General features: G+C 33.7%; 1 protein-coding gene across 2 annotated transcripts in view; it reads left to right on the top strand.

Annotated features, from left to right (window-relative positions):
* The first annotated feature begins 2,898 nt into the window (after window positions 1–2,898).
* LOC123565037 (glutaminase kidney isoform, mitochondrial-like) overlaps window positions 2,899–20,293 on the top strand; it is a 34,503-nt gene continuing 17,108 nt past the window's right edge. For both annotated transcript variants that reach the window (XM_045359026.2, XM_053537649.1), the window contains exons 1-5: window positions 2,899–3,054; window positions 7,736–7,832; window positions 18,113–18,249; window positions 19,263–19,392; window positions 20,103–20,182. In XM_045359026.2, the coding sequence (XP_045214961.2) occupies window positions 18,164–18,249; window positions 19,263–19,392; window positions 20,103–20,182 (296 nt within the window). In that variant the 5' untranslated portion in view covers window positions 2,899–3,054; window positions 7,736–7,832; window positions 18,113–18,163. The remainder of the gene's footprint in view (window positions 3,055–7,735; window positions 7,833–18,112; window positions 18,250–19,262; window positions 19,393–20,102; window positions 20,183–20,293) is intronic.

Genomic DNA, 20,293 nt, shown 5'->3' with positions numbered 1-20,293 from the left:
CTCTAGCATCCTCTCCCAATATCGTTCAATTGGGGGCACTTGGCCCCTTTAAAGGACTGCTAGAGCTAAAATAAGAGATACCTTTAAACGGCAAACGGCTTCTCATAAACCACTTGGTGGATTTTCATCAGAATTGGTCTGTAGCATCATTAAAAGGTTTGCTCCCATTTTTGTTCATATGTGGATCTTCTTACAAATTCTGCTCACGAAATACCTGCTTCATCTTCATCAGACATGGTCTGTAATAGTATCATTGTAGAGCTAAAAATAGAAATCCTTTTAAACAACTTCTGATGAATCACTTGATGGACCTTTATTGAAAATAGAAAAAAAAGCGTTAAAAGACATATTCTCATGAACCACTTAGTGGAAATTCACCAGACCATTGTATGTAGCATTCTAGTACGGACCTCTAGATTAAGATCCTTTTTAGGGACTGCGAGAGCTAAGGATAGAAGAAACATTTTTATGAAATGCCTGATTGATTTTCACCAGACTTGGTCTGACGTATCCTGGTAAGACCTGTCTCCAGTTAGTTCAGATGGTTTTTAGCGGGCACCAATGCTGAAAAAAGGAAAAACCTTTCAACAACTTGTTTTGATGAACGGCTTACAGATCATCAAAAATTCGGCATGTAGCATCCTTGGAACTAATCTCTCTCAATTTAGTTAGCTCGACTATTCGAAGAATAATCCAAGTTATTGTACTCACCATGACGTCGGCGTCAGCATCTACTTTTAGCTCACCTGAGCAATGCTCATACTAAACTATTGTGAACATGCTATGTCCGTCGTCCGTCGTGCATGCGTCCGTCCATATATCAACAATTGTGTTTAAAAGACATCTCCTCCAAAACCACTGAATGGATTTTGATGAAACTTAGCATGGATGTTCCTTGGATGATCCTTGGATGATCATTTGCCAAATTCGTTCAAACAGTTCCGCTCGGTTGCACATAGGGGCCTCCAGAGCTAAAAAAAGAAATCTTCAAATGATATCTCCTCCTAAACCGTTAGTCCGATGAGAAAATACGTAAGATATAATTATGTTCGGAATATGATCCCCGTAATAAAACAGCTTTATAGTAAATAAACGGTCTCTATTAACATTTATTAGACGCGCTAAATGAACAGATAATACCAAAAACGAATTACTTATAAAACCTATGTGAAAAAAAAGTAATCTGTCAATGAAATTTGTGGCAAGGCTATCGAATATGATTTGATATAAGTTCCTATCAAAACTTTTTGAGGAAGCTGTTCTTTACAGATTAAACAAACATGTAAATCAAAACAGTCTTTTGCCTAAGAACAAGTCTGCATATAGCAAATACCACTCCTTTGAATCTGCGCTGCTTCGGTTGCTCAATGATCTTCTAAGTGGTATGGAGAACAAGGAAGTCAATGCCCTTATTGCGACTGACTTAAGTGCGGCATTTGACACTGTCGACCACGACATTCCTCTAGATGTCCTAAAAGCACAATATGGCGTCTGTGATACAGCTCTTCAATGGGTAGACTCTTATTTAAGACCTCGTACTTGTAAGTAAATATCAACAATGTATATTCATCAGACCGAATGCAGTGTGCCCAAAGACAGTTGCCTTGGTCCACGGCAGTATCTCACCTATACTGGAACTGTTTTGATGTCATTCCAAAATCCATATCAGTCTACAGTTTTGCTGATGATCATATAGCAAATAAAAGCTTTCGTCCATCTGTTTCCGTAGAATCACAAGCGATTGGAGACCTTGAAAGGTGCGCAGTTATAATCAATGACTGGATGAATAGAAACAAACTGAAAATGAACATTTCCAAAACTGAATTTATTATGTTTGGTAGCAGACCTCAATTGAACAAATGTTTTACAAATTCCATTAACCTTGCTGGTGATGATGTCAAACGTGAAAGCACAATTAGATATCTCGGTGCATTTCTTGACGAAGCCTTGAACTTTAAAGATCATGTAAATCGCAAATGTCGTACAGCCATGTTGAATTTCCTACGAATTAAGAACATCCGAAAATATTTTACAAAAGCAGCCACTGAAATTTTAGTTAGTTTTGTCAAGCCTCATTACCGCCCAATGCTCAGGTGCCCTCGGGACGGATATTTCTATCCGATTAGTTAACACATGACAGATATTATTATTATTTTATGTATAGCTGTCATACTGGCAGAGCACCTATGTATTTAACAGAATTGGTTACAGAGTATATTCCTAGTAGACAAGGTTTGAGATCGTCTGAAAATTCTGAATGTCGTTATTGTGTTCCATACAACAAGTGCAAAACGTTCAATGACAGAAGTTTCTGTATTATTGGTCCAAAACTTTGGAATAAACTGCCTTTAGAACTACGCAAAAGTAAATCACTTGACACATTCAAAAAATCTTAAGACACTGTATTTCAGAGATTTCGTTGCATTGTTTTAAACTGTTTATTATGCGAAAACAGCGGGTGATAGTTCTTAAATTTTTGTAAAAGGTTTTACATTTCAACAGTTGTATTTCTAAGGTTTGTTTAATAAAACGCACCTGTTGGTACAGGTTCTATGGGTAGGGTTGTGTGTAGTATTTCTTTTTTAAATAGTGTATGATGGCACCATTAACTGTGGTGGTGGGGCGGGGGTTGAACCTCTATATGTAGCCCGTCTGGGCGTACCATGTGATGCTTTAAACACCGGTATTTGTCATAGGGGTAAAATGACCTCAAGGGGATGGTCATGACTGTTTCTTAAAATAAGGCTGTTACTATTAATATTATTATTATTATCATCATTGTTATTATTATGTACAACGCCATTAAATATGTCATTGTATAAAAATAGGCGTTTAATCAAATAATTCAGTTTCAGTCTCGGGTATAAGTAAGTAGTGCACTCATTCCCAGGCGCACTTAAAGTTAAATGCACAATCGATCGTCTTCCAACTACCAAGAGAGAAGTAAATAGTTATTGTGCACAATAATTAATTTAAAACAAACAAAATGGCTGAGAATTCGCATTATCTTAAAAGTAGGATATCGAGCCTTAAACAATGGCAGGAAGGTTTAAAGTAAGTTATTTTTATGCTTCTGCGAAATTTTTAGTCATTTTTTAAATTCTGCATTTTTTTATTTAAACTGCTTTCGATAAAATGTCTTTTATTCCTATACGTAAACAATTTATTCAGTCCTCAATTAAAGGTGGCCAGTCACATTTAAAGGCTCACGGTGCCTTTTCGTTACTAACATAAAATATGTTAAATTCTTGTTAAATCCTATGTATGATAATTGCTTTCTATAATGTTTGAAAAAAGTTTGAATACTGATGAATGTCATAGAAGGTTTTATTGAATATTTTGTCTTTGATTATCTCCCTTTGTAGCTCTTACTGTGCAGTCTCGGGTGCAGTATTAAAAGTAAAGTTTCTCTAACCAAATAAGTTTGTATAATATCTATTTGGACAGCTGTTTTATCAGTTTTTAACATAAACTTTAAAGCCTTATGAAACTTTAAGTAACATTTTTATGCTTTTTAAAGTTTTCGTTTCGATCTATCCAGTTGAAATGTATATAAGGAACAAAACAGAGTAATAAGATTCCTGTTAGTTTGTTTAATTACATTTTATGACATTTTGTATTATCTCTTTTATTACGCAAGTATTTAAAACAATGGACACATATTTATATAGATTTTAAAACATTATACTGGTTTTACATTTGCATTTAATAGATATTTGAATACCGGTACTTCAACTTTCTGAACTGAAAGGCAAATTTTAGATACGGACGTAGCTTCCGAAAAAAAATCATATTTATCATGGTTGCACAGTCAGTATATGTAAAGGGAGGTAATAGTAATTTTACAAACTTAAATTGGTGCTATTCGGTTAAATATTTCATTTAAAGTTTCAAAGCAAATCTTTGACATATATAATACAATAGGTCTTATATCAAGAGCCTTTCTTAGAGCAAAGTACATTCATCAAATGTATGCTTAAAACGCTATTAAATTACTCCATCTTGGTTGCGCAACCAAGATAAAAAAATCTTGCCTGCCTAGCGGGGAAAGTACACATTTGTCCGAGCACGCACCAGGGATAGATATTCCTGTCAGGCGCGTAGCGGCCTTTACGCAGATACGCAGCTACGTAGTGAAAATCTGGCAAACATACACAATTAAACTGGCTAATTTCTTTCGTTGCAATAAGAAGTCTATATCAAACAGCGGAAATTGTAAAATATTACAATCATACGCCGTCTATGCTAACGGTTTGAAAAGACAAACTCCTATAATAGAATTATAACACAATGTCAAAAAATGACAAAAAAAAAATGGTGGTTTTCAAGTCTAAAAGAAATTTTGAATAGGATATATTATATAATACAGCAGACGTAATTTTCACGCATAATGGTTATTAAATTATTTTCACACGCCATAGAATATCTGATATATCTTATAATTGTAGTTAAATTGTATACAATCATCAATTGTTCCATGGTCACATTATTATAGACAATAGATATTACAGTTTGTGACATCCAATTCACAGTGAGATAAATATCTTCTTTCTTTATCATTCGTGATTACATATAATAGGTAACTAAATTCCATGTATTCTATTTCAGAAGACCTTAAACGATCTTCTTAAAAATTATTAGATCAAGATTTCCGTGTAATACTTGGTTTTAGATGTCGTTGAGATATATCAATAATCCCTCTATGATTTTTTTTGTTGTTGTTGTTTTTATATACAATATAAATATATATATATATATATATATATGAATCAGTATGTTAGTACAATGTCTACCAAATACTAATGTTCAAGCCTTGTATAAATTCATTTGGACACATCTGTATCCTTAATGTCACAATTTCGTTATCAAATGAATATTAAAATGTTATTGCTTATCACTAGAAACTGTAATAGTTTTTGGGAGAAATAAAATATGTTTTCTGTATAAAACTTCTTAAAAAGACTATTTTTATTAGCTATAGCCTAATATATGTTATTTCAATGTATATTTTAGCACTGGGACATTGAAATATGTTCCTTCATCCGATAATTTCTATAATCATGTTGTGCTATAACCATTTTTTTTTTACATTGTAGGGACATTTTAAATTGTTCCTTATAACCAAACATTTACCGAAAATCATCATAACTGAGTTCGTTATATTTGAAGTTAGCTGTATACATTAATTTTGCTAGCGTGAAATCACAATGGTGAAGTACGAGATCACAATGGCGAAGCGCGAAATTGTGCATTTTCCGTAATTTTGCGCTTCGCCATTGCAATCATGCGCTTCGCAAACATAATTTGCGTTTTGTGATTCTCCATTATGCACAGGTGATAAGCGAAGCGTTGGATCACGATGGCGAGACATGAAACCATGACGGCAAAGCACGAGATCACAAGCGCAAAATCTCGTAGTTTTCTTAATTTTGCACTTCGCCATCGTGATCTCACGCTTCCTCACTGTTTTTTCGCTCTTCACGTTTCGCAAACATGCGCAGGTGATACGCGAATGACGAAGTACGAAATTACAAAATGTTTGCGATCTCCCATTTTGCAGACGTGGCCTCGCGCTTCTCATACCTATAGAAAAAAGCAGAGCGTGAAATTACGATGACTAAGCGCTTAATTTGCTTAATTTCGCACTTTACCATCATGATCTCGCGCTTCGCCAACGTCGTTTCGCGTTTCACGCTTCTCCATCATGGGCAGGCGATACGTGAAGCGCAGAATCACGATGTCAAAGTTTGAGTTATGGCAAAATTCCTTTTAACAACCATCGTATATATACTTATACGCATATCTCTTGAATAATATATCCAGTCATAATAATATTTTGAAAGTGTGTTATCACGAACCATCTGTTTTGTACGGTGGCTCAGAGGTGACATATGAGTTTTACACTAATACGTGCGCACGTAATAACTAATACGTGCGCACGTATTAGTATAAAAAACATCACCGCACATAAAATAGAAAAAAACATCTACACACGTATAATTTACTGCGTGCGCTCGTAAAAGCTAATACGTGCGCACGTATATATTTAAAAATCATCACCGAACGTATTGGTATGAAAAACATTAGCGCACATATAAATAGAAAAAAAAACATCCTCACACCTATAACTTATTGCGTGCGCACATAATAGCTAATACGTTCGCACGTATTAGTTTAAAAAACATCACCACACGTATTGGTATAAAAAAACATCAGCGTACATATCAGTAGCAAAAACATCTGCGCACGTATAACCTATTATGTGCGCACGTATTAGTTTTAAAAAAACATACACACGTATAAGTTATTATGTGCGCACGTATTATCTATTACGTGCGCACGTAATAAGTTATAAGTGTGCAGATGTTTTTTCTACTGATATGTACGCTGATATTTTTTATACCAATACGTGCGGTGATGTTTTTTTAAACTAATACGTGCGCACGTGTTAGCTATTACGTGCGCACACAGTAAGTTATACGTATGTAGATGTTTTTTCTACTTTATGTGCGGTGCTGTTTTTCATACTAATACGTGCGCACGTACTAGTATAAAACACATATGTCATCTCTGTGCCACCGTAGTTTTAAATTGATAGTTGCACACATGTACATGAACCATAGTTTACATGTGCAATATTACACGAATATTTAGTAAGACAATACATTTTATATAGCCTTAAAGAAGTTATTCGTGCAATATTTATGCTTCAAATATACGCTAAAATGCATTTGCCGTTCTCACATTAAAAAATATAATCAAGGGGAGGATACCCCGACCTCCACATTACCTCTGCGTAATAAGAAAAATGTCACAGCTACGCGCCTACTCGTCTTTCTCTATAGAAAAACCTTGTCTAAAACGCGTGCACTTAGGTGACTTCACGTAGTACTGGCACTATTTTGACGTTACAAACTATATAAATAATGTCAGGAGATGCCTAAACCTATTTGTCTCCACGATCTTTTTTTAGCGTGGTAGGCAAGAAAAATGATCTAACATGTCTGTTTGTGTAGGACAGTTGTTTTCCCAACCCTCGGGACAGCTTGGATAAAAAACCTTGCTAATGCTCGGTTTTCCATTCAACACTGTCCCTTGGCAGGCATGTAAGATCCTTATAATCATTTTTTTAAAGTGTCTCCTTTGAAATTCAACTGTGTAAATAAGTACTCAGTGTTTAGTTACTAAAGTTTCGAAATAAGGCTTGCAATAAAATCATTTGCTACATCACGTACGCTACAACAACAACAACAAAAATGTTTCATTAATTTATGTATTTACATTTGATGTTTATTGTTGTCTGAACGTATTGTAATCATTAGTATTTTCTTGATTCCCATGTGTAAGGCTTATTAAGCTTAGTGTAAAACATTTGAGATACATTTTATAATCAGTGGTTGCGTTCCCAGTGCTGTGTACTACTATGTTTTGTAGCCCGCCCGCTTAGCTCAGTATGTAAGAGCGTTGGTCTACGGATCTCGGGGTCGCGATTTCGATCCTCGGGCGGGGCGTATGTTCTCCGTGACTATTTGATAAACGACATTGTTTCTGAAATCATTAGTCACCTGTGATTGATGTGGGGAAGTTGGCAGTTACTTGCGGAGAACAGGTTAGTACTGGTACAGAATCCAGGAATACTGGTTAGGTTAACTGCCCGCCGTTACATGACTGAAATACTGTTGAAAAACGGCGTTAAACTCAAAACAAACAAACAAACTACTATGTTTTCTTTCAGGGAACTACGTTATTCCGGTATGAAGGGCTTTGAGGAGAAGTTGTTCAACTTCCTATGTGATCAAAATAAACTGGTTTCTATAGATAAATTTAAAAATGTAAGTATACAACATTTCTAACGTATTTCTTCTTTTTTCGTGCTTTATGCGATATTTTACATATGCATGATCTGAACATTAAATAATTTAAACGGGGCTGTACTGTCTACTGACCTACCTTGGTTCAGTCATTGGTAGTTATAGGGACTATTTGACCTCATTTAACCTCTAGCCCTTGTCCTAAACTGACCACTGCAGACAAATTGAAAAACAACACTGGTTTCTACAAAGTACTGTGAAAACCTCTGGTTTGAACCAAATTTAAAACCACAGGTTTTGAACTCGGTGAAAAAAAAATATTTTAAATACATTTAATATAAATAAGTCAAAACAAATATATTGTGTAAAAGAAAGGAAATTTACTGACAGTATAAATTCTCAATAAGTTACAACAAAAAATGGTAAACTTATATTAAGAGCTCAGTGTGCATCCTGCGGCAATATAAAAACAATATTTGTGAAACGTACAGGGAGTAAATTCGACATTCATAAAGCAATGTTACCTTTATTACCTAAGAAACGTTTAACACTTCCATGATATGACTATTGTGGACCCGGAAATCCTTTGGATAATGTACCTCCTGTTAATGAACTAGACGCAGTATGTATAGACCATGACTATTGTTATAACACTGGTTTGAAAAAAGAAAAATTTGACAAACTAATGCGTTCTAAGTGAAATAACACAAAAATGCAAAACATTTAATTGTAAAACCAGCAATTAGTATGAAATATAAACTTGGGCTCGGACAAAAGTAAAAAAAAAACGGGAAAAGAGGGAAGCCTTTAAAATAAAATCAGTGGCTTAATCCCCAGAAATAAGCTGGAGTGGCAAATTGGCAGAAGAATTACATAAACCAATTAAACGAAAATTTTCGGAATGAAGAGTTATAGTAGATAATATTGATGATGCTTGGTCTGTTGATTTAGTCGATATGCAAGCTTTTTCAAAATATAATAAAGGTGTAAAGTATTTATTAACCGTAATTGATGTGTTTAGCAAATGTGCCTGAATTATTCCATTAAAGAATAAACTGGAGAAACTGTTGCTGTAGCTTTTAATAAAATAGTTTCTAAAGGTAGAACACCTACACATTATGAGTTGATGAAGGAAAATAATTTTATAATAAAACTTTTCAATCATTTTTAATAAAAATAAGATTAATATGTATCATGCATTTAATGAAGGGAATGTTGTAGTTATTGAAAGATTTAAAAGAACACTTAAACGAATAATGTGGAAATATTTTACAGCAAATAATACTTATACCTATGCAGATAATTTAACAGATATGGTAGGAAAATATAACAACACAAAACACAATGGTATAAAAATGACTCCCAGACAAGCCAGTGAACATACAAATAAAGGTACTGTTTACTTTAACTTACATGGTAATTTAAAGATACCAAAAAGTAAACAAAAATTTTAAATTGGTGACCGAGTTTGCTTAAACAAAATTGAACGACATTTTGAAAAAGGATATTCACCAAACTGTACAGAGGAAATATTTATAATTGATGGAATTCGCAATACAAATCCCAGAACATACACTATAAAAGATTTGAATAATGAATCAATTCAGGGTTCAGTTTAAGAGCAAGAACTTTTACCTACTAAACAAAAGTTATTAGACGTGACTATGAGAAAAAAACAAGCTTTAGTTAAGTGGAAAGGTTATGGTGAAAAATTTAATAACTGGCTGCCATTTAGTGACCCTGTACAAACATAATTAATTTTAAAAATATGTTATATAAATGGGTAACATTCTAATGTCTAACGGGATAGAAACAATAGATCAATTAATAATTCACTTGACTAAACTTACTGCTGCTTACAGAAAAAAACTATACGTTTTGTGGAAGAGTAAATACCGGATTACTTACAGCAGGTATTATGGGTTGTTCAGCTGCATTAGCGTTAGTTTCTGCTATTCCTATATTTGTAGCAGTTGCTGGCGCTGGTCCATCAGTAATCACTATATTCATTAATAAACTAAAAGTTAAAGAAAAGAAAACTATTTTAAAATTACATCATCATAAAATAAAACAATTAATAACAATAACACGGATTGGGAAAGTAAATAAAGAAGATGAGAAAAAAGTTATTGAAGAAATTTTTGCAATACTGTTAGAAATGCAGAAAGAAAAACTATTCAATGCCTCTTAAAATGCATATGAAGCAATTTAAACTTAACGGATACAGAAATGAAAAAGAAGAAGAGTTGTATTAAATATATTTATTTCTTTACCTTTGGCCTGACATTGAGCATTCCAAAGATCAAATAGGTGCTCATTCCATCAGGTTTTGCTAGCTTGTCTTTTCTTATTATAAAATTGTACAAATATCAGTATATGCAATATCAACATCTGATTGTAGTAGTAGACTCTGTTCTAACTTATACACTTTGTCAAGAAGCAGGTAAACAACATTATCAGATTGCAAAAAAATCTTCAGGAATAGATTCGAGATTGAATTTCTCATAATAATCTGCACTGTAATCTGAACGAGGTGAATCAGAACCAGCCTCAAAAGTGTTCATATGACCAGATATATCAAACTTCCAAGATAAAATTGAGTGGTCCGGTATAGATGATGGTATAAATCCACTGCTACGATTCAGTTCTTTCAGTAGTTCATTGCTTCAGATTATGTTAAATTCTTTAAACAGATTAAGACTATCATGATGTACTAAGCAATAATCAACTACTGCACATCCTTTTACAGATATGGACGTAAAATCATTTATAATAAAATTTCTGCCATTAAGAACACACATATTACTATCTATTAAAAAATCAATGAGTTTATCATCAAAACTATTAGAGATAAAATCTACAACATCCCTCTTAGGCAACTCATCTATGCCAACAATATGATTATCATTATCCCCAATTCTACTATTAAAATCCCATAATCCCATTGGTCCATAATTTTGATATATACATGTATAAATGTTACTGAGCAAAGTATCATAAAATTCACAACACGTGCGTTTTAAAAGATTTGTTTCTATAAGTATAATATATTAATGGTTAATAGAAAGGTACATAGAATGATTGTACCAAAATTATCTAGTACTTTAGGAGAAATAACAAATGAAGATAAAAATTCATATAAAAAGTACTAAAAAAAGGAACGTTATTATATCAAAACTTGTTCAAATAGTAAGCGATGAATATAAAAGACATGTAGTTGATAAAATACAAAATGTTATAGGTCCTTATCTTTTTGAAAAGTATACAGATTTATTTGAATGGGATTGTGGTTGTTTATTAGCAGAAGATGAAAATATTGAAAGATTATGTGATTGTCGCAGACCAAATAATCGTCGAATCTATCCTAAAAGAGTTATTGCAACGAGCAAAAAGCGGAAAATCAAACGTAATGGGAGAAAATATAAATTTGAATATTCCTCCTCTTAATCTTTTTTTTTTCTTTTTTTCTTTTGTTTCTTGCTTAAAGATTTGTTTTCTAAATATAATAGGTCTTTAAATCAATATATTAAGAAATTAAAATTACCTATAGACAAGAGCCAAAAATCAACTATATTTAACTATAAAAGGCTCATTTGATATTCTTAAAATTGAACTTAAAACTTTAAAAGGTATAAAAATAAATGTTGTTTTAAAATATTTTTTGCGAAAATAAGTCAAACAGATCTGACAATATATAAATCAGGTTATTTTCGATCAAAGGCTTTAATTATTATCAATGGAAATGAAATAAAAATCACTTTACATCAAGCATTTGATGAAATAATAAATGGAATTGGATTTCAGAAGGAAGCTGCTGAAGAATAGAGTCAGTTGATGTTCATTAAATAAATAGATATAAATATAGTTCCTTAGCCGCTTCTAGCTATTTAGAATTACTAAAGCTATTACAACAGAGAATAAATTATAATGAATGTTTTAGATGTCATTCAGATGCCATTTAGCTTACAAATTTCCTGTAATAAATCATTCCGTAAGAGTTTCAAATTACAAAAAGCATATAGAAAACCTCAATTATAGATGTTTGTACAGTTATTGGTTGCTATGCTAATCCGCGGATGTTTGATTTGAACGCGCATGCGGTCTTTACGTGTGGCAAAAGAACTTTAAACGATAAGAAAACCTACATAAAATTATCATTTTAGTACGAATTGTTTTGCCATAAATAAGATAATTTCAGTCAAGTAATTTGTTATACAGTATACTTTGATTAAAGACATGCATGTTAATTAATCATATCTTACCTGAAAAGCCTGCTTTATTCTTATAATTGGATACAAAACCAAAGGCTGAACTTTGTTAATTGAACATTATTTTTTATTTTCAACTTCGACTTTTAATTATATTTTAAGTATCATGTAAGCTAAGTGCGACATATAGTAAGTTATGTGAGATCGCGTTAGGAAATAAAACAAACAAAATCTTTGTTATTACCTAATTAATTCATGGAAAATATTATTTTTCATTTTTCTTAACCTAAATTTGTCGAGATCAAAATTGCCGAATAAATAGTCCATTAATCCAAAATCATCATGATAATGCGCATAAGTTAAAGCTGTGGGTTTGCAAAGAGCTACATATATTTTCCTTTGTCTTTCGGTGGATATTTACTAAAAAACAAACTCATTATTGATCGAATAGATTGAAATACAATATAACTGTAATTATAGCAATAATGAATTTTTGCCCTACGTAGAGTGCGCATGCGCGAAAATTGTTTCCCGTTGCCAAGGAAGTAGCTCTCTGTAAAAAGGTCTATACTCGGATAAAATTTCCCGTAACATTAAATTAAATACCTAAAATAGAAATTCAGAACGATATTTCTTTTAATATATTTGGCTATGAAGATAAATAATAGTATTTATCTATTGTACATATCAAAATATATTTGAAGATAAATGTGACATGTTGTTAATTAATAAAGGTAAATGCCCACATGGTAGGTGGGGAAACCCAATGTGTAGCCTCTGGAAATAAATTCGTTACTTACTTACTTACTTACTTACTTACTAATATGACACATTGTGTTTGGATAAAGGACTACAATAGATTAATGCTTAAAACAAAATGTAAAAACAGAAAACATTTTTGCAAATCATGTTTACAATTTTTTTCTGATGAAAGAGTATTAAGTGAACATAAACCAAACTGTTTAACTATTAATGTTGTCCAAGCTGTAAAAATGCCAGAAGTGGGAAGTAGAGTATATTTTAGAAATTGTCAAAAACAATTAATGACACCTTTTCTGTAATTTATGCTGATTTTGAATCAATGACTATGAAAATATCAACTGCTTTGCCTTCACCTAAATGCTCATTTACTGAACCATATCAAAAAAACATAAAGACTGCGGTTACGGTTATAAAATTGTTTGTTTCTATGATGATAAATATACTAATTAATAATGAAACCAGCTCAAATTTACAGAGGTCCTAATGCAGTTTATAAATTTATTGCAGAACTGTTTGAGGAATAGGAATATTGCAAAAAATATTTAATGAACTCCTTAACAAAGACTTGAAAATATCAAAAAAAAGACGAGGTTTTATTTAAAAAACAAACCTCTTGTCATAGAAGAAAAAGTTTTTTAAAAAAGGGAAATGTGCCGCAAGCTGGGTTTGAACTTACGACTAAAAGGTTACTCGGCCAACGCTGTATCACCCGCAGTACCGAAACATTTTTAATTCAGTACTGTTATAACATAATGAACAATTAAAGGGGAGATTTTTAATGGGTAGTAAACGTAGCTTCATGTCAAAAAGTCGATGAATGTTATAGCATTTTAATGCTACTTTTAGAAACGAATAGTTATCTAAATTGACTTAATGAAATAAATAACATGCGTACATGTTTGATGATACACAGGCCTTTTCGAACTTGATTACCGGACGCCTACTGGTTGGCGACCCAGATTTGGACAATTATACAACATTTTCAGCGGTCATATTTTCATTTTTAAAGTACGATCCATGAAATGTTACCTGAATTAAGTTCGGTGTCACAAAACGCGAATTTATTTGTAACTTAAAATAAACTGAACACGACACTGGGGTCCGGAAGAGTGTACGTAAATTTAACGTTTTTAGCGTGTTGCAGGACACGAAATCGGACAGTGGGAAAACGCTAATTATCGTCATTTCTGTCTCGCAAAATCACTTTTAGGTCGGTGCTAATGATAATCAAAGTACTGAAAGTACAGAATGTCTGGCTACCACAAAACTCTGGATGAAAACTGTGCGGGAAAGATGTTTGCAAAATCTTAGATATTATGGATTTTCCACATCAAACTAAGGCGAGCATAGGGTACTGTTGTGATGAATCATCTTGATTAACTTGAGAAGGTAGTGTAAGGATATTAAAGACTATAGAAGGTGAAAAATACATTGTGCTTGCTCCATTGGGGATAACATAGTAAGAGAGACAAACGGCACATAATTCTCACTTGGGAATCTGAAATCAAACAAAATCTACCAAATAGTCAGGTTCCGAGAATGCAATCCAATCAACCTCGTAACAGTGTATGTATTGACTTGTATACATAAACATATTTTCAAAATATAAATGAAGTAAAAATAATAGACAAATGGGGGCAAAATGAACAATGAAGGAACACAGTTGGTTGGGCACCGTCTTGTAAATGTCAGTGGTAAACACACCACAGGTTTATTTAAACCGGTTTATGCTACGTTTGTAACCTTATCATTGGCCCTACCACGGTTTCAAAGTTAACACTAACAAGGCAGTCTGAATAACAGCTAAATCCCCCGCCAATGCTATGGATAATGAAAGGGTAAACCTTTGACCTTTAGCTGTGACCTTGATCTTGAACTGACATGGCTGACTCATGAATTCTGCACAACGTCTTGATGAGGTGATCATTTGACCCAAGTTTCATGAAAATCCTTCAAGGGGTTTAGGAGATACAAAACTCAAACCTTTGACCTTGAGTTGTGACCTTGACCTTGAGTTGACATGGCTGACTCATGAGTTTTTGATGCGGTGATCATTTGACCAAAGTTTGATGAAAATCCTTCAAGGGGTTTAGAAGATACAGAGTGGACACAAAATGGAAGGCTCAAACCTTTGACCTTCAGTTGTGACCTTGACCTTGAGTCAGCATGGCTGACTCATAAGTTCTGCACATAGCCTTGATAAGGTGATCTTTTGACCCAAGTGTGATGAAAATCCTTCAAGGGGTTTAGGAGATATAGAGCTGACACAAAATGGAAGGCTCAAACCTTTCACCCCAAGCCGTGACCTTGAACTTGAGCCGGCATGGCTGACTCATGGATTCTGCACATCGTCTTGATGAGGTGATCATTTGACCCAAGTTTTATAAAATTCCTTCAAGGTGTTTAGGGGATATAGAGCGGACACAAAATGGAAGGCTCAAACATTTCATCCTAAGTTGTGACCTTGACCTTGAGCTGACATGACTGACTCATGGGTTCTGTACATTGTCTTGATGAGGTGATTATTTGATCCAAGTTTTATAAAATTCCTTCAAGGGGTTTAGGAGATATAGAGCGGACACAAAATGGAAGGCTCAAACCTTTGACCTTGAGTTGTGACCTTGACCTTGAGCTGACAAGGCTGACTCATGGGTTCTGCACATCGTCTTGATGAGGTGATCATTTGACCCAAGTTTCATAAAATCCTTCAAGGGGTTTAGAAGATATGGAGCAGACACGAAAGTGTTACGGACAGACGGACGGACGGACGGAATGACGGAAGGACAGAAGGAAGGACGGAAGGACGGACGGAGACCATTCCTATAACACCACACCACTTGTGGCAGGGGATTAAAAAGCCAAGTTGATTCATTGACTTTAATATAGCATGGACTTTTTCATTATATTTCTTTTATCTAGTAAGATAAACTTTTTTTTTCAAGACTTACTATCCTTGATTTGTTGTACAAAAGCGGAAATGTTTCATTTGATTAGCCATTTCTTGCTGTTTTAAGTGAATTTAACCTCTGATTAGAAGGTATAAGGTTTAGACATCTTTGAAAATACTTAGTTACTTGTTGTAAAGGTTCTTGATTTGGCACTTATTCTTTAGTTTACAAAATTTAGAGGTTTTACTTCTACCCTATGGTTCTTTTTTGAATGCAGAAATCAAGGCCATATTTTTCAGTGTTGGAGCTTAATTTCTGTCCGATTAAATCCTTAAGCTCCCCAGAGAAAAAAATGTTATCGACAGTTTTATTTTGTGATTTATAATTGTTACGCAATAATTGAGGTTTCTTTTAGCAAAATATTTGGTAAAATGAATGCGATCGTTTTGCGCTGTGGTTATCACTTTGAAATTTTTCTGTTTGAGCCAGAGGAAATAACATAAATTATACAAATTTTTAAAAGAAAGCACGGTAAAAGTCGTTTAAAGATGCAGCTCAGTGGTAAACAATGTTAACTTCAGGATTGTGGTCGTTTGAATTCCGTTTCCATTTAAACAACATAAACATTATCTAAGTGATATGATAAAATTTTAATTCTATGTGTTGTATATTTTTGTTAAGTACGTCTTATATTTCGCATGATTTATCAATTTTATCTCTGCATATTACACAGTGTGTGTATTATGTCATTAAGGTTTACATTGCCAAAGACGAAAAAGTTCCATTCATACGGATATTTCATTCATAGTGGGCAAATTGATTTACCTTCATTATGTAATATTTTCTAATGTTATCTTAAAGGATAACAGAGAGATGCTTGACATATTCATTTACAGAATCACGTAGAAATTATAGAATTCTATTTTGGACAGCTATACAAATTTATATGCCATACATGTTATTACTGTACTGTGGAAATGTTAGGGGGCGATTGATTACTTTTGCTTGTAGGCATATGGTGTTACAAATGTAAGAGAATCTGAACCCTATTTTTCACTCTGGGCCTAATCGCCCCAAAAATGCAATATAATTTTGGTTCATAAACAGATATAAAAATGTTATCAAAACTGCAAGATTTTAATTTCGTTAGTTTGTGTAAGAACTTAACGCACTACCTCTACTGAAAATAGACTTTCCCACAATCTAAAAATCCATACATAATGAATGAGTCTATACAAAAGTGAATGAACAAGCAGCGTGACGTCACACCAGCCTAATAAAGAAACGCGTACTAAGTTTAAGTATGTAATTAGCGACGCCTTTGGAAACGTCTGTTTTTACTTTCAAATATTTTTTCTTTAAAAGAAAAACACGATAATAAAATAGTCGAAAAAAGTTTTTATTGAAACAAATGAGTTTAACAATCTTTTAACAAATCCGTGGTAAATCTGATATATATGACGGAACTATTTCAATTGGGCATGACATGATTTATGTTGTCAGTCTCAGGTCACGGTTGATCTTTGTGACTTTCGATTTGTGATAATGATAGTCTGGCGAACGAGTTTGCCAGTCCAAAAAGACATGTTCACCTAGTTTACATTCAACTATTAATGTTTGATATAAGGCTGCAGAGAGTTTAAAACATTCTGCTGGCGTATACACGGGACTTACGAAATAAATAATGGCCGTTATCTTCTGGAAAATTTTATTTAAGTTTGGCACTATCTACCAATTTCGATCATTTTAAAACACGCATTTTTGTCGTCTGCATTTAGCAGATTGTATATGAGTACTGGGCCTCAAAACAAGTATGCGCATAGTACGCACTGAAAGCACTGAGAGAGCTGTCACAACATTTACTGAACAAATGTAAATATTCCAATTTTGTAAGTTTTACTTACCGATTTGCAATTGTTGCAGTGGATGTTGCACATAAAGCAAGCGTTTGTGTATTTGTCAATAAATGATCAAAACGAACGGGTTTTTGGGTCATCCGAAATTTTGGGTCGCCAACCAGTAGACAAATAAAACAGGTTAAGTCCGCAGTGTCGTATAATTTTCCTTGGTTAAGCGGAAGCTTCCGAAAAAGCAGCGCCCTCTGGTATCATAATGAGATATGTGTATTACGGTAACCTCATTATGCTTAGTGCTTCGCTGCATTCTGCATTGTGACAAAGGATATTGTGTGTGCTCGCATGTCTTAAACTTTATTAGCTGTTCATGCGTACGAGTAAGCACATTGAACTCGTCCAGAAGAGAGAAATACGGCTGCAAGTTGACATCCACCCAAACAGTGTTGGCATCAATTCTGCCAGATTGAGTGTACGCACGCATTGACTGTACACTATTAAAACTACCTAACCTGGCCGACATCCAATAAGTGCGTGCGATATAATGTTAGCGATTGAAACATATTATACTTTTATTGTGAACCGATTAGTTGTAAGAAGAGACCGGATTGCGGGATAACGACTTCCGGTTGAGTGAGACGATGCAAAAGTTTCGTACCGTACTAGAGAGGCAGTTGCACGATGAGCATGAGCTACACGGGATGATGGACAAAGAGACTTTCCTTGAGTAAGTGAAAAATAAACAATTTAGCAAAATATTGCAGACCTTTGTTGTTTTTTTTTTATTTATGCACGATTTCTCTAAATGTAAGCTGTGCTCTATAATTCCTTTATAAATGTATGCTATAAATGGAAATTTATAGCTCAAGCTTACTTTTGCAATACTTGTATAATACAAACACTTTATGTAATTCTGCACAGAAGAGGTGCGCTCACTTTTCTCATGTATTTAATCAATGTAAATGACAAAATGAAAATAAAGAAAATACTTGTACATCGCTGATTTAACAAAATCGTTTTAATGGGCATCAATCAAAACCACAGGATCGCATCTTATCTTCTGTAAATTCAGCGCCGATTAGATTAATCCGCGGCCATATTTTTCAAAGTGTTTGGATTTTCCACCACCGGTCTTTCGTAATTATGCTATAAAATCCTATTTGAACACCTTTCGATATTTGATGGTGACCTGTCTGCAACCAGAAACATTTATGACGCCCTAATAAAACCAACTTTAATCCTTTTCAAATACATTGTAATCAAACTCATCATAATAAAAACTGAAAAATAAGTTGTAATCTTAAATTTTTCAAGGTGGGGGCGGGTTGGGGACGGGGACGAAGGGGAGTGGGTCTGGGTGTGGGGATTTCAGTATGGATCCAAAATTCATGTTTCTTTTCAAGGTCAATATTGATGACTTCACATATAAGGTAGATACCTCCCTAGGTGCATCCATTGAAGTTTTTTCTTTATTTAGTTAATTGGTTTTATGAAGACTTTCTGCTGATCCATCATTATGTCTGACGTAATTTATTATGTAATTAAAATATCTTATATGATTTACCTTGGCATGTTTGAAAACCATTGTACATATATAGATTAGAACGAAACAAAACAAAACATATAGGACGAAGCATTAATTATAGAAAGTATGTTACCATCATAGAATTACGTCCGGCATTACATTCTGGTAATGTCTGAATACTAGTATATTCCACACACTATTTCATAACTTTTCAGTTGCGTTTCTGACAACATAGTTATAATATCAAAAGCACTGACCAGCCAGTTTGTTATACCAGAATTCAGGACATTCACAGACATCATTGACAAAATTTTCGAGAAATGTGTGGACAACGAGGAAGGAAAGGTAAGCATTTAAAAACTTGAAACATATTTATGTCTTTATCATTTTTACCAACATTTGTAAGAAAAAGGACTACCCCTACACAATCCCCAACTCTCAAGTTTTCAGTTTTAAAGTAAAATTGTGGTAATATTCTATTTTCAAAACAGGACATGAGACTCGTAATGCTAACATTGCATGGGGGTTCATTTGTACAACAGGTGGTCTATGGAAGGCCAAAGCCATCATAAATATGTATATGTTTGCTCACTTTATTGGCGTGACTATATATCAAATAACATCCAAAATGAGATACTATATTAATTTGTCCTAATTTTTCACGGTATTTGTCAACCAAAAATGATTAAGTATCCAGCAACACCACTGTTCGTTATCATAAAAAGCAAGGGCTGCTTTCATACTTGAAGAAATCGAGAAAATAGCCTAAATAACAATTTACTCTTCTTTTTCAAAATATATCTGTGTTCGCATTGAAAAAAAAAGTCTGAACGTACGTTTCTTAGACATTTTGATGAAATTTGTTAAAATCCCGGAGATTTTTCACCGCTGTGTGTAATACTCACTCAACATAGATTTTAAGCCGAAACATATGACATGCATTTTAACCATATATGGCGTATTTATGTAGAATAAGAAAATATTTAATATGAAAACGCGCTACATTAAATGATCAATTGTAAAGTGTTGCCATTACATGTTTGTAAATTCTTCAGCCAGCACAGTATATCCCACAACTAGCAAGACGAAATCCAAAACATTGGGGTGTGTCCATATGCACAGTAGATGGCCAAAGGTAAGGCGAATCCAAAACATTGGGTTGTGTCCATATGCACAGTAGATGGCCAAAGGTAAGGCAAATCCAAAATATTGGATGGGGTCCATTTGTACAGTTGGTGGCCCATGG

The sequence above is a fragment of the Mercenaria mercenaria genome, chromosome 2 (genome assembly GCF_021730395.1).
Source record: "Mercenaria mercenaria strain notata chromosome 2, MADL_Memer_1, whole genome shotgun sequence".
NCBI lineage: Eukaryota > Metazoa > Mollusca > Bivalvia > Venerida > Veneridae > Mercenaria > Mercenaria mercenaria.
This window is presented reverse-complemented; position numbering and strand designations above follow the sequence as displayed.